At 38.1% G+C, this 15,556-nt stretch overlaps 1 protein-coding gene across 1 annotated transcript in view; it reads right to left on the bottom strand.

The window, feature by feature from the left end:
* ctdspla (CTD (carboxy-terminal domain, RNA polymerase II, polypeptide A) small phosphatase-like a) overlaps positions 1-15,556 on the bottom strand; it is a 28,617-nt gene that overhangs the window by 7,195 nt on the left and 5,866 nt on the right. The window contains exons 2-3 of the mRNA XM_055037197.1: positions 5,156-5,322; positions 428-529 (exon numbers count right to left, since the gene is read on the bottom strand). Coding sequence (XP_054893172.1) covers positions 428-529; positions 5,156-5,322 — 269 coding nt within the window. The remainder of the gene's footprint in view (positions 1-427; positions 530-5,155; positions 5,323-15,556) is intronic.

The following is a 15,556-nucleotide window of genomic DNA, read 5'->3' as shown; positions in this document are numbered from 1 at the left end:
TGCGATGTGAAGGGTTTATTTAAAAAAAAAAAAAGAAAGAAAGAAAACCAAGTGATTCAAATATTTAAAAATAATTTTTTTTTATTTATTTTATTTTCAGATGAAAAAAATATTTTAAAAAAGTGCCTGATTCAGAAGTTTGCATTAGAAGTTAGCCTATTTAGGTACTAAATAAATGCAACTGTTAGGTTATAGAAAACCTTTGGATGGCGAGACCCAAAAATAGCTGAAAGATATTTTATTTACAATTAGAAATGAACAAAAAGTAAGTTAAGAAGTCTGTTTATGCAAAATAAATAAATAAATCTGTCAGTGACTTCGTAAAAGTGCATTTTTTTGTACACATGAGAATATTTTGTATTCTTCTTTAAGAATCCTTTAACCAGCTATTGTATTGGCGTAAAGGAAGGAAGGATGGATGGTGTACCTTAAAGGAGCTGTGTACAAGGGTTTCATCCAAGTCGATCACCACACAGTTTTTGCCATAGTCAGCTATACTGACCTCAGGCAGGAGGAACTTGGCTGGAGGCTGCAGAGAAAACACAGACAGGTTACATTGATATGTAAACTATATTTTGTGGGACAAACTGCCACGAGATGTAATAACAGCACAAACATTTTCACAATTAAAATAGGAAAAGATTGTGATTCTTTCAGTAAATAAAAGCCCTAAAACGTGAACATATTTTTAATAAACACAAGAACAGCTTTATTTTTACTTATTTGATTATTAGTAGGAGCTTTAGATTAAAAACACAGTAACAACCTTGATACATGATTACATGTTTTGGCAACAAATCGATCAGAAATGATTTTACAGACTGTGGGGTCTGTGGGTGCCCACTTCTCTCATGTAAACCTTTGTGGCCCCATGGTAGCATAGCGACCGGAGTGGGGGGGATCATATCACTCTGCTCAAGAACGACTCCTGGTGCTGCGTTCAGGGTCAGGGGAAGGGAGAAATGATTGTATCCTTTGCCAAAGCCTGGGGTTACACACAGGCACAAGGCAGATGGTTCAGCCACAGGGGGCACACACTCACATCAGTGCTCTTATTCACACAAACTACACACACCCACACATGCACACACACACAAGACTGTACAGAGGTGAAGATCAAGGACTCTTTCAATCCACAAACACGTTCCCACAAGTGAGCTGCCACTCATTGTGCCAGGCATTTCCTGCATGTCCCTGTGTTTAAGCGTGCTTTTCCACGGCAGACTGTGTTTATCATGTTTTATCACAGGATGAATTGCAGGAAGAATTCCCTCTGAGCAAGGACACTGAATGACACCCAGTATGTCGGTGATTTATTACATTTACTCTTGCCAGCTGAGCTGCTTAAGTTAAGAAAGACCGACTTCACATTTTCACCAGGCAGATGCAATAATCGTTACCACAAGATCAAGTCAGAAGATACAGTGATGACCAAATCATAACATGCTGACTGGATGGAAACACCTGATAACAAATAAGAGCTAAGCAGATCATTTTTTATAAGCATGTAAATGTACAAATGAAACAACAATATGTCTCATAATGCTTTCAAACAGCATTTAAATATGGTTTGTTCTGGTTGCCAGTTTTAAAGCACATGCACAATTAAGAAAATGTTGCTTAGTTTCTATGACTTTATCAACATTGAGTAGCAATAAGTTGTCAGTCAGTATGTTGTGCATGATGGCAAAATAAGAAATATTCCCCTGTCTGTCACTTTTGGAGGTAATCCAGCCTTTCAGACACTGCTGCAGGCTTTGTCCCTGAGTATTTAACACATTTGATTTATTAGCTAACATCATCTTGCCTCCAGCCTCATAATTTTACTTTAAAAAGAGCAGAAAGGCAAAAAAAAAGATATAAAAATATGTACGCTCAGTAAACATACCTATCTGTACTACATTTATTGGAAACTTGACAAAAATTTTAACCTTCAAACTTAAAATATCTAAAGCTGACACTTATACTGCAACAATAGAACCGATACAGAAATTAAAACCATTAATATTATAAATAAACTGTTGTCAGCGATACAGGAAATTTGTGATAAACAAGCCATATCATTTTACCAGCAGTATGTAGTATTTATTTAATAACAGCAGTTTAAATATCCACCTTTACATTTTTTTCATTTTAACACAGAATAAGTGCTAAAACATGTCAGAATATGACACGGTCTCAGATCTAATCCCGTGAGATCTGACAATCACCGTATGACACTCACTGAAATGCTTGTCACATAAATGAATAGGTTAAAATTACTGCTGGCTAGTTATTTTGCATTTTTTGTGGAAGCAAAAATAAATCAGCAAAATGAATTTTAATCACCAGTTATCATTTACTTAAGCAGTACCAGATAGGGTTAGCGACTTATGACACAGACCTGCCCTGTCTACCCAGGCTTGAGTTATATAAGTCACCGCTCAGAATAGTTGACTCTCCTGGCCATACAAAGAGAAGCCCTCAACAACATATGTATTTCCTGCTATTGAAGGGAACCGTCTGCTGCGTGGTGCAATTTAAAGCTTGGCTGCAGACATTGGGATGCTGTGAGTGTGAATATTCGAAATTACAGCAAACCACAGGAATCTAACACATTCCAAAATAGCTAAATGAAATGCAGCATCAGCACCGACTTCCAATACCCAAACTAAACAAGGTGGAGGCATCTAGTTGTGGACTCTCTCTCTTAAAAACACAGAGGAATCGAAAAGTTGACAGTGGCATGTAAGGTAACACCACACATAAACAGCACTTTTTTGGATTTTAGCAGTTACTTTGCCTAAATCTAAAAGACTTTGGAACTTATTGGAAGTTTCATAGAACTTCCAAAATGTGCTATGGATACTTGTTCAGTACTCAAAGGTTACTTTCTGGAATGTATCTCGTACTATCCTGAACTATTTACTAGTCACTCTTCCAGGAAAGGGTTACTCACTTTCCTGAACCTAGAATGTACTTTTATGAAAGTTTAAAGAACTTAGCCACTACATTCGCAGAACCTACCATTTACTGACTGAAAATTTGAGTTTTTTTGTCTTGAAGTTCTACATTGTTCCTGTCGGTTGCAGAAAACCTGTTATGTTTCAGGAAATGTACCAAAATGTTTTGGTACATTTTAAGTACCAAAAAATGTTCCAGAGGAAACTTCATTAATTAAAATTAAAAAAAATTTAAACCTATCAATTAGATCCAGGAAAATGCATTTCAAGCTCCAGTAAAGTAACCAGACAGTTCCAAGAAATGTTCTGGTAAGTACCAAGTAAGACATATTTTGAAGTTACCTCTACATTCTGGTGAAACCCCTGAGAAAGTTCCGCGAAGAGACTTCTTAGTTCATGGGAAACACTTGTACGTTTCAGTAAAGCAACCAGTAAGTTCCATAAAAGTTAACTAGAAGTTAAGATAAATTCCTGAAAGTAATATCTAAGTTTGAGTAAAGTAAACAATAAGAGACATGAAAGTTCTAGGAAAACACCTTGTAAGTTACACAAAGTTTCCAGACATGTTTTGCAAAGTAAGCTCTAAGTTCTGGAAAACAAATAAACTCTTCTGTGAAAGTTCCAGGAAAGTTCATGGTAGATTCCGAAAACTAACACTTCTGAGGAAGTAGAGTCTGCATTATGTAGTGTTGCCTGAAGGGATAATTGGTGAATCTGAAAAATTATTTTTACATTTTAATGATTGGATAGTTAAAAGCACAAAAAGAATTGGGAGGCACATAACCTCATGAACTGCGGAAAATTGAGAATATTTCATCGAGCGGGAATGAATAATCACCTTTATGTCAGCAGCTGCATGAAACCCGAATGACGAAGCACCTCAAGCATAGGGAGAAGGTTAGTGTGATGAAGCGTAATGGAGAAAAAATGAAATACAATCATATGTACACTGAGTATTGGGATGACCCGGACCTCGTCATACTGGAGAATATAAGTGGAGAAAGAAAAAAAAAAACAGACACTGAGCGAGACGGCGTGGAAAAAACATAAAAAAGAAGAATATGGAAGGAAATGAAAAACAGCCGACAGTCGAAGAGTACAGCAATACATTAAGCAGCAAATGGAAAAGTTGGGAAAGACAGAGGAGGTGCACAAACATTACGGGAAAGTGAAAACAACTTACAGAAAAAAAAACCAAACAGAGCTGCCATAGTAACAAAATTCGTCTGGTTAGAAATCCAGCAACACTAGACTACTGGGAGGGAACTGTGGGAGCCGACCCAGTTTGAAAATCAGTCTCTCTAAAACAATGTTTTTGGGGAAAGATCTCTAAGATCACGCTAAATCGCTGGGAACAGATTTTTTACACATTGATCTGGAGCAGGTTAGCTTTGACAACACAAATAGTGACCTGTAAAGGACAACAGATTTCCTCCCTCAGTGTGAGATATTTACAGACAAACAAGGATGAACGTGTGATGATTCTGATTCCATTTTTAGCCCCATGTACCTGCGTTTGGCAGCAGAAGACTGTTTGAGGAGGATCTTCAGTGTTTGGCGCCTTTTTCCACAGCCAGAGAGTTTCTCTTCACACTTTGTCACTACACTGGTCAGAGTGTACAAGAGAAGAGGGGGAGGCAGTGGTGCCAAGCAATCCATCATACCGGACATGCACAAGGCCAACTTTATGGGGATTAGAGAGCCTCTGGTGTGATTGCATGTCTGCGTGCACATGTGTGTTGCCATGGCAGGACGTGCTGCTCCTTGATGCCCAACCACAAGTGAGCAAGTGTGTGCGTTTTTAGGGGCTTCTGTGTGTGCTAAAGTGCGCCGCGTGTGTTATTTTGTGTGCGATTAGGTGTTCAGGCAGATATTGAAGAATGCATGATGGGAAACTAGCCCGTATTTTTTAAGCAGCAGATGGTAAACAACCTCTGGGTTCAACGGGTTTGAAGCAGCTGGAAAAATTTGCGGAGAGAGAGCTCTGAGAGGCAGCAGAGCGCCTCTGCCCGAGACCCCAGCAAGAGAAGGCAAACTCCAACAAACTTTTTGTAACGGAACCAAACAAAAGTTATTTGGCTCTACAGTTAAACTTGGACTCCTTTCATAAAACATTAACTAACTCTCTGAAGGTCTGTTTGGTCAGTCTTCTGAATGTTAATGGTATGTAATTTGGACCCTGGCCAACAATAAAAGCAAAACATGAGCTTTACCTTAGGAGGACTGCCATTTTCCTCTGGAGGAGGGGGCAGAGAAAGTGTCTTGTTGTTGGCGGGTGGTGGCTCCACATGGTAGTCATTGTAGTTGCGGAAGCAGCAAAAGAAAGGGCTAAAAATGCTCCTACTTCGGTGCTTCTTTAGGCTGCTATTGGACTGGGAGACTGGAAGAGACAACCGCAGAGAGAAACAGCACTGTTAATCAGACACTACATATAGTTCATCTGGGACAACTGAGAAAGAATGAAGTATGTACTATGTAAGAACACCAGACAAACAGTCAGAACATAGTTTGATCAGTTTAGTCTAGAAACAATGAGGGATACATATTTTCTTATCATGTTTGTCTGTAAGAAGGATGTTCGTTTTCTGCAACACATACTGAACACTTTCCACAAAATTTTACTTGTGTCAGTCAACAGAATAAATGACCAAAGGACCTGGGGATTATCGCCTAGCTTCATTTGATGAATGTGAAAAGGAATTTGAATTATTTTTGGTCAGAAATGATTTTTCACCTTGGAATTGTCCATTTCTGCTTAGTCTCTTTCCAACTTTTGAACCATGAACTCTGATAATTCAGTGAATTCATGATTTAATTCAAAGTTGGAACTTATGTGGAGCCTTATTAATAAAATCTAATTTAAAAATGTTTTATATCTCTTTGTTTTTTGTGTGACATTAAAAATTTATTATGGAAAACATTAAAGTGTGACAAAAAAAGGCCATAAACAAGGGTAAACACTTGGGCTAACTGCAGTGTAAAACAAGCAGATGGTCAGTGATATTTCTATATGACGCAAACAGAACACCCTGCAGCCATTTGTGAGCTTTATTTGCTCAATAATTTACGCAAAGCATGGACGTTGTTTTAATAAATCTGATCACACAACATTAAAGCAGCTGCTCTTACTATCCATAAGCTTGTAAATTCTTCTTTTCTGAAAATTTTAGGATTATTTCATATCATTTTGGGAGACCAAAGCCTTTAACGTTTAAGTAAAATACACGCAGTTTGGTGAAAGCAACAATGGAGACGCAATAATCAAATCACGAATCTTCAAAGTCTCCAACACTGTCACATGGTTACTCACTGAAACTAGACACGGAGGCTGTTTCACGTTCATGACTGTATTATCATAACAATAGACCATGTCACTCGGTGTGGCTTCAGTACATGCAACAAGAATCACACAGACAGAAATAGCTGTTATCACAGAGCCTTCTGGGAGTTCAGTCATTAAGCTTGGGGAAAAAAATCAGAGAGATCTAATAATATTATGTATTAATAAAGTCATATTCAATCAATTTTAATATTATTTAATTTTTACTTATAGTTGATGAAACAAGACAAGCAAGCCTCATCGGAAATACTGTTCATATTTTAATTTACTTCATCTCCTCCACCTCTGTCTCCAAGGCCTGAGCAGAAACAGACTGGAAAGATCTGTGAACCTGTTCAAATTTGCTAGAAGAATAAATGTGTATCTGGGCAGGTCTAATGCAAATGTCATCTGTTTGGGAAATTGATAAGAGATATATTTCAGTTTGTACCACTCATTTGATTTTAGTGCACTTCCACTGGTATGTAGCCCAAAAATTTGAATTGAAGCAAAAAACTAAATGAGTAAAAAGGGAGCCGAGAGAAGAAAAGCAACTATTATGTAACCGACTCCTTTCATATTCAATACAACTGAGTAAATACAGATGGCCATACCAAATCAAATGGATTTGCAAAACTAACAACATAGCAAATATTTTTCAAATAACATTACTTTAAGGCACTGACTTACTTTTTTTTTTTTACAGCATGTCTTAAACAAAACAAATCCACAGTTTTAGTTTATAAATGGAAATGCACACCTATTTCAATTTAGTTTGTAAATATGTACTTTAAAAAAATTCTCCAATGATCACTGTCCTTATGTGTTATAACAGAAAGCATCTGCCCATCATTTGGCAATAATTCCTTTCTAGTATTGTGTCTCTGAAGGACAACTTATGCAAGACAGCGGCTGTAAAAGTCATTTTTAGAAATAAAAATCCTGCGGTAGGACTGTGGAGTGAGGACTGACTGAGTAAAGCAGGAGTCATTGCTGTGCCTTAAAGCTGCCATCACGCAGCATCCATGTTTGCTGCTGTCTTATTAATGGATCTGTGTGTCACACGCAGCACAGTTAGCTGTGCATGCTGTGGCTGCAGAACGATGCCTAAAACTGTCCTAAGGCTACTCCTACTGGATCTGACAGGCTGTCTGCAGTTCATTTTCTTTGTTCTCTCTGTCTTTGTAGTCCAAACTCATTCCGGCTCTTCTTCAATCCTCATTACAGTCCCAATCAAGTGGCACTTTGGTAGGCTAGCAATGATCAAATGAAGTTAAAATGACTTTTGTATAGAGAACAGAGCTTTAAGTGGATGAGGCATGAAATAAAGTCATAGGAATATAGACATGGGCAAGTCCAGACACTGCTTATGTTTACAGTCAAGAACATACGGTTTAACGTAAATTAAAAAATCTGGTCAATCAGGGAGGTTACATTTCAAGTACTCAGGACCAGATGTATTAGAGCTTCTGTGGATGATCTGTGATGTCCAGTTTTGTAAGTTTGGCAAAACACCAATGCTAACTTTGCAAACAAAAGCAAAATACTAGATTAAACTAAGGATCAGCCCTGATTCTAAAACTATGCTCTCAGTGTTTTGGTGTCATTGTTTGATTCTCTATTTTGGGACAACTTTCTCTCCCAGTTCTGTTGCCCAGACCAACCGCCTGAACAAAACAGGTGGGGGTGAAAAAAGGGGAAAAGAGCAACGAGGGAGGCAGAGAGGGGGACCGAAGGGTGCAAGATGGGAGGGGAGAATAACTGTGGTGAAGTAGCCTATACTTGGGTCTGATTCTTACTCCACCCCCCTCCCAAACCACCATCCTACGCAAACACAGCTCTCCTTTCTCCTAGGGACACAAACAACATAGCTGAGAGTTGACTGCTTCTGGCAACTGAGTCAAGGCACACAGATGCATGCATCGAGAAAATCATATGGACGGTCAACAAACCGCATACTACAAAGACTGATTTACGACAGAAATTTTTCTTTTAATGGCCAAAAATGTGTCTGAAGCTAGGTCTGCTTTCATGAGGTTTGAAAATAACTGAAAAGAGTTAAAAGGTTTCCATTTGCCATAAAGTGCAGAGGCATTGAACAGACGAACAACAAAAACGACTTTGAAACCAGTTCAAAGAAAATAACTAAAAAAAGAGTCATACATCTAGGAATAACTGTGTAGTTCATAGTTCTGTTGACAACAGGTATGGCTAGTAACACTGAAAGGCCATTGCATGAAAAGGCTTTTTATATCCGCAGATGTAGAGTTCTTTAGAGCAGGTGCGTATTATTTGCCCGCTGAGTGAACGTCATCACCCTCAATGCCTCCTCTCTTGATGTAAAAGCTGCGTAAAGTGCTTTAAGAGCCGGAGTGTGTATCAATGCTACTGCTGAAGATAAGGTAACAACAACAGAAAGCGCACTAGTGTGCAGGGCCCGGGCTTTCTGTCACATGTTCAGGCGCAGTCACTAACAAGGCCGGAAGAGGGAGAAAACGCAGGAAATTCTCAGCATTCCTGACAGGAAGAGATAATCACCCCATGACCCAGAGTGTGGAATATTGCCAGACTCCAAGAATAAGATCCGAAGCTTCACTCAAAGACATTAAAAGGTGGAATCCACTTGTCCTGGTTTAAATGCATGGAAATACAGATGGTAACTCACTCAACGGCTGACAGCTTTAGAAGCTTTTCTCAAAGCTGAACTCGATCTATAGCTACTGATTTTATCTGCCTTTTCCGCATTGTGTTTTGCTCTTCAACCTTACAACGCTTTGCATTTGAAAACATCCACTATGGCATTTATCATTAATCAGGGAATCATGGGGATTATTTATGACAAATTCACCATAAAATAACTGGATTCTCCATTAATAAATGCAAAAAAGGACAAACAAACACCTCTTAGTGGGAAGTTGGATGTTGTGAATCTTAAAAGTTGAAAAAACTGAGAAAGACGAATAAAATGATTGTTCAAAGACGACAACGCAAGCAAGATACTGAACAGACTTTTCTTCGCTGTGCAACACAAAGGCAAAGCAGCATTACATTTAGTGTGGACACAATCTTTTTTTGGTGGGATAATGAAAAACTCATTGAAAAGTGTTTAAGCCAAAATGTAATCTTGCAAAGTTTTAGCAGTTCTACTTTACTTTTACTCAGTTCTGGAGTACAAATGTTTTGAAAACGTAATGTTTTTTTCAATATTAAAAGTGATTATAACTACATTTTTTAATCTAGTTACTTTAAAATCATTTCCTGGCACTTATCTGAGATTAACAATATTTAAAACAACTTATTTTAGGTTTAAATAAATCAAATTAAATTAAACATTCCGACATTAAACATTTACTTCGACGGCAAATCATTCAAATCTATTGACAAATCAAAGTCTAACTTTTGATACTATAGAAAACCCTGACAAACAAAAATGACAAAAAGTGTTTACTGCAGGCAGATTTATTCTTGCTAAAACACACTGGCGTATATGTCAGACCTTGGGCAGTCCTCTAATACCCCTTAGATGATCATCCAGGTGAATAAAGACTACAGGTCCTCAGGGGGTATGAAGGTAAACATGAGAACTGTCTATGTGAACATGCATCTTTAATAATTCAAGTGGAAAACAGACTGGTTTTAAATGGCACAGCAAAGTTCTGCTTACAGTGAGATAAAACAAGCCAGAGGGATTTCTGTGCTGTCTCTCTGCTTAACTCACAAAACACCTTCAGATAATGAATTCAACAACCACAAAACCTAAAACGACATGATGAAACTCTGCCATCACCAAAGGCGGTGGGCGCGATTTCACAGGATATCTGGCGCCTCCCTCCTTTGCTCTGAAAGTGGAACCAGCTGTCTACATCTTACGTAAGAACGTCCAAGATAAAATACTTATTCGACAGCAACAACAGACCCAACACACTGCAAACACACACACATAGACGTACAGGTTGTTCACCGCTTGCTTTTTACCTTATCTAATGTAAAGGGCTGACAATGGAGACAGTGTGAGGAGATGAAGTTGTTTCCCTCTCTGGCTGCCATTACCCAAAAGAGGAAACTCCTCTTTCTTGTGCAAGTTGTCAGCAGAGTAAAACCACAGATGGAACCTTGACAGGGATACAGTATCTACGTACTGGAGAGGGATAACAAGTAGTTTATATTTCAGAATTTGCAAGAGTTACACTGTATTGCAACATACATATCCAGGTGATTTTAAAAAAAATGCTGCCTGAAAAAGTGCTGCCCTAATAATTTCTCAGTTTTACTAAATATTTCATAGAGTGCACAATTTTTGCGATTGTTTACAAAAAATCTACCAAGGTTTTGTTTTTTTTAAAGGCAAATTGTGGTATATATATATATTATATATATATATATATATATATATATATATATATATATATATATATATAAAATTAGCTCAGTAGATTCTTCTGCAATCTTTTAAACAGATCCAACACGTGAATTAATCTGCAAAGGTGGCAGAATTGTTTCTAGGATCTTCTTTTGCCTTTCAAATAATAATAAAAAAAAACACACACTTGGCAGGAATGTAAATGAAAAAGAGAATGTGAATTGCTGCCTGAATATTCAACAAACTGTTACAGCTCTTCTTAAGAACCTCATTAAAGCAAGCTCTGCTGTTGATTGTTAAAAAAAAAAAAATCTTGTTTATTTTACCGGAGAGAAATTCCCGCCAAGAGGGGTGACGACAGTTATAATTGCTCTGCTTATGAAACAATATTTACTCCAAACAGCAGCTGCTTCGCAATTCACTTATGCACACACAAACGCAGCGGACGCACAAAGAAAGCTGAGTGACAGTTGTTTGTGTCACACTGTGTGTTCTCACCAGGGTCTACAGTATGAGGCCATCAAGGCAATAATAGCTCAGTACGATAAAATTAACTCCCAATAAGCCTCAGTACTTTCCCACACAGACAGCTGAGACTGGAAATTACAGTGTGTGGAGGTACACTCTGTCCATATGCCTTTTTCTGTCAAATTCACTGACCCTCAACTGGCCTTCTGGATTTACTTCCAAATTTATGCAAGTCACATTACACCATAAACAATTCGAATATGGTGGTTTGCTGTGACTTCGCCATATAAATGATTTGGTCGGGCTTCGGAGCAGATGCAGATGCCCCTGCTTTTCTATCTGCAGCTGTACAGAAGCGTAGGAGCGGCAGTGACAGAGCCAAGCTGCCTGCAGCTCCTGGAGGATGAGCTCTGCCACCTCTTTCTCTCTCTATTTCTCTCTCTCTCTATGTATGCTGATGAAGATGACAAAAAACGGCGGGGACAAATTCAGAGAGAGCTGAGGGGGTAAAAATAATGAGGAAGATCTGACTGCTCTGCAAGCGCTGCGCAACAGAACGGTCTCAGTAGTCCCCATCACTGCTCGCACTGTATGAGAAGTCTGTCTGAAGCTTGTTATTTATCTATTTTTAATATTCAACTCAACAGCTGTTCTCTAGCAGACAAATGCTTACTGACGGGAAATCCCCCTTGCCTATATGTTGATAAACAACAAGCAGAAGTGAAAATAATGTCAGAGGTGAATATAGCCACATCCTCAGGCCTCATGCATGTTCAAACGAGTTTCTGATGCAACTTCAACATCAGTAAAGAAAGCTGGTAATGGACTGAAGGGAGCATAAAATGTCACTTTTTTAAGCTGCCCTTTTAGACAATCTTCATGCTCATTCTAAGCTAATGTCATCTCATTTAGAGGGTAGGATTTTTTTTTAATTATTATTATTTTAACAGAAATTTTATTCACACTAATTATTAGACAGGCTCCAAAAAAAAAAAAAGGTTGCACAGTGAGTATTTCATGTTTTCAGGTGTTTGTATTTTTTCGTAAAGTTAGGTAAAAGGATGAAACTTGCTGGACATATCCAGGTCTAAATGAGGACTATGTGTAGTCCTGATGTTGGAACTGTGTCTGCTGCTCGGAGGAAAATTGACTTTTCATTCACAGCTGTCTTTGTGTTTAAACAAGAAGGATCTAATTGAGGAGAAAACGCTGAATCTTCAGACAAGCTCGATCCGATAACACTAAAACGTCATCAGCGTTCCTTTTTCCAACTTTAGGAAGCTCCTCTACAGGCACAAGTCATTACGAACTGATTAAATGTTGCTAAGACTTGCTCTTCTGAAACCCGAACAGCTTTCACTTTTGTTCTCAGTAAAGCCCACTCATGATTGAGGAGGCACCGAAACGTCAAATTGCATTTCTTGCTGTAAATCTCTTTCTTTTTTTCTTTTTTTGCACATTAAATGCCTGCTTGTTATGGATGGAAGGGAAGTAAACAAGTAGGTCGTCTATTTGTGTCTGTGAGTGTGTGTTGGCGTGAGCATGTTTCCCATGCCTCTTCTTTCTGAAAGGCATTCATCTCTTCATTTTCACACACAGCCATGTCCTACTTAGGGGCCCCTGAGATTCACTGTTAAACAGAGTTCACCTTTACCTCTAGAGGATGAGAAGAGGTCTTCCTTGTGTATGTTATGACCCCCTGTCCTGCATGCGAATGTCTAGTTATTGTATTGTTGAAAAGATGTCATGCTCTTCTGTCAAATATTAACTGCTATGCAGCATAATTCAGGAGGTGTGATGGAAAATCGTTGAGAAGAAAACACGATCTCTGTTTAGGGAAGCCAATTAGTGATGATAAATGCCAAGCAGTGGAGGGCAAAATATGCAGAAAGACCATTCCCTTGTCACAGAAACCCAAGCACTTTTTCCTGCTCTTTCTTCTTGACATTCTCACGCATCCTCACTCTTGACCTCTGCCTCCTTTTCTCTCTGTATTGATCTGTTATGACTACGTTCATTTGGCTGAAAGGATGGCGAATTAAGAGGAGCTTGTGAATTCCAGCGATAAACAATCTTTGAAGTGGAGAAAAGCAGCCTGCAGCAGGCAGTTCTTTGGCTCCAAACGGAGTATGATGTAAGTGAACAACAATACCAGGCATTTAAATAAAGGCATCACAAGCATGCTCTGGCAGAACAGGAATGTCAGAGTTAATGAGAAGTCTGAATTTTGATGGATCAAGAGCAACCATATCTGTCAGCACAAGTATTTATGTAGAGCCAAATGTTATTATCCATGTAGTTGAAATCTTCAGTAATCCTCATTTGTAAGAATCTTTACTCAAAGCAATATCAGCATTTTTGCCAAATTCAATCATGAAAATGGCCAACAATGCGATCAAATAGTCCCATCCAAGCCAAACGGACATAAAAATAGACTCAGTAAAACTCCTAATCCCTGCCCTGCAGAAAATCTCCTAAGAATTGTCTATTTTGTTTGACACTTGTCTATTGTATATTGTATATTTCTTTGTCTATTCTCTTGAGAATAGACAAAGAAATATTGAGTTTAACACATTTTAAGAATATTTCATAAAGTAAAACCACAAAATTCAATGCGTGTTCTTAAGATTTTATGTGATGTACCAAAAACAAATTACTTTGAAATGGAAAACAAAGAATAAATATTTTACATTTTTCACAGAAAATCTAAAAAAAATGCTGGTGGAAAACTAAAAAAAAGACTTTTTAGGTTTTCTTTCAACAGTAAGTTAGTTTCTAAAGCTAACCAATTTCACTGGGTTTCAATTAGCTGCTTCGGAGTATCAATAAACGCAAATGCACACTTTTGTAAATCAGTGTTTTAATTTTCACTTCTATATTTCAAAGGCTATGTCCAGGTCCATTTACACTTTCTGTTGCACATGGAGGTTCTGGATCATCAGGCTCTGGTTGACGCAGATACAGGATGTCAACAAGACAATATTTATAAAATTGTACTCTAAACTGGAAGCTAGCCTGGAACTTCTGAGCAAGACCATGTGGACTTCCTGTAGCATATGGTTTAAGTCTTAATAGTCATCCAGTGTAGGAGTGAGGAAAGATACGGCCCACACTGTTTTCCCCAGTGGATTTTCACAGGATGAGTCGAAGAGTAGCTGCTTCTTTGCAAAGTCTGACAAGTGATAGATATAAAGGATGCCTCATATTAACTGCTATTCTGAATATTTATTGAGCAGATGTAAGTATTTCTCATGCATTCTGTCCTAACACAACTAATTATAACTCCTTGCCTTTTTATATAATTATCAGTTTCAGATGGAAGTATGAAAATACATTAGCTTAGCTTGTAATTGTGCTTTACAAATCAAAATATCAGGCACACTGAAGAAGTCACACTAAATAGACCCAAAAGAGAAAACTGAAATCTTCAAGTGTCCTACAAATATTTATTGCCTTACACAAACTTCAATGCATTTTGTTGGGATTCTTTGGGGTGAACCACAAAACAATTGTGCAGGAAAATCCGTCTTTAACTCTCCCACAGTCGTAAGAGATGGGGTCACACTGGTGGGGTCACACAGGGCCCGCAAGCTTTTTACAAGTATTTTTATGTGTGGTTTCTGGGACCCCACGGTCTGACAGGAAATCCTCCACCCCCAAATGTGTTTCTACACAATGGGCTTGAACTACAAAGATTCCAAATAAGAAGCGTTAAATTGAATGAGCAAAAAAAAAAAAGTACACACAGTAAGGCCATCAAGGAGAGCCCGTACCAAAAAAATATAAAGTAGAAAGTCCTTATGCTAGGGGTATAATAATAATAATAATAATAATAATAATATCATACATTTCCTTTAAAAAAGTATAGAACATTGTACAACACAACTCTCTTTTGAAAGTAATTCTTTCTGTGTCGTCCATAGCGGTCAGATTTGTTGAGTGGATGACAAATGTCAAGAGGTTCTGACACCTGAGTTGCGGATCTTTCCTGCTCCTCTAGAGTTACTGTTGGCCTCTCAGCTACTTCACTGACTAATACTAATACTTTCTGTTCCTGTAAAATCTGGTTATTTGGATAGCCATGGCTTGGTTTCCATTTTCAGATGAATTGAGTTGGTCTCTGTAAGAAGTTAGTACTGAGTGCAACTGGTTACACTAGATGTTATTTAGAAGCATCAGAGGATTCACACACAACACAGTTTACAGACTTTTTCTTTTTATAGATTTCCACAAATTTTGAGAACCATCAATCCTTTTTCTCCTACTTCACATTTACACGCTAAATGTAACCTTCCCAATGACCTGCCCATATTGGAACTGGACAAAAGAGAAAAAGCTGTCTCGGGAAATGTCTACCACTCTAAAACTCTTCCCCAGAGGTAAATATAATCAGCTTTTCTGACTTGCTCTGGATGAAAGTAGTTTATAAATTGGTAATAAGGACCTGAACCTCAGGGTTCCAGGTTC

Source organism: Poeciliopsis prolifica, unplaced genomic scaffold (assembly GCF_027474105.1).
Source record: "Poeciliopsis prolifica strain line A6 unplaced genomic scaffold, Auburn_PproV2 SCAFFOLD012, whole genome shotgun sequence".
Lineage (NCBI taxonomy): Eukaryota > Metazoa > Chordata > Actinopteri > Cyprinodontiformes > Poeciliidae > Poeciliopsis > Poeciliopsis prolifica.
The sequence above is the reverse complement of the archived record's forward strand: the minus strand, read 5'-3'. Positions and strand labels throughout refer to the sequence as shown.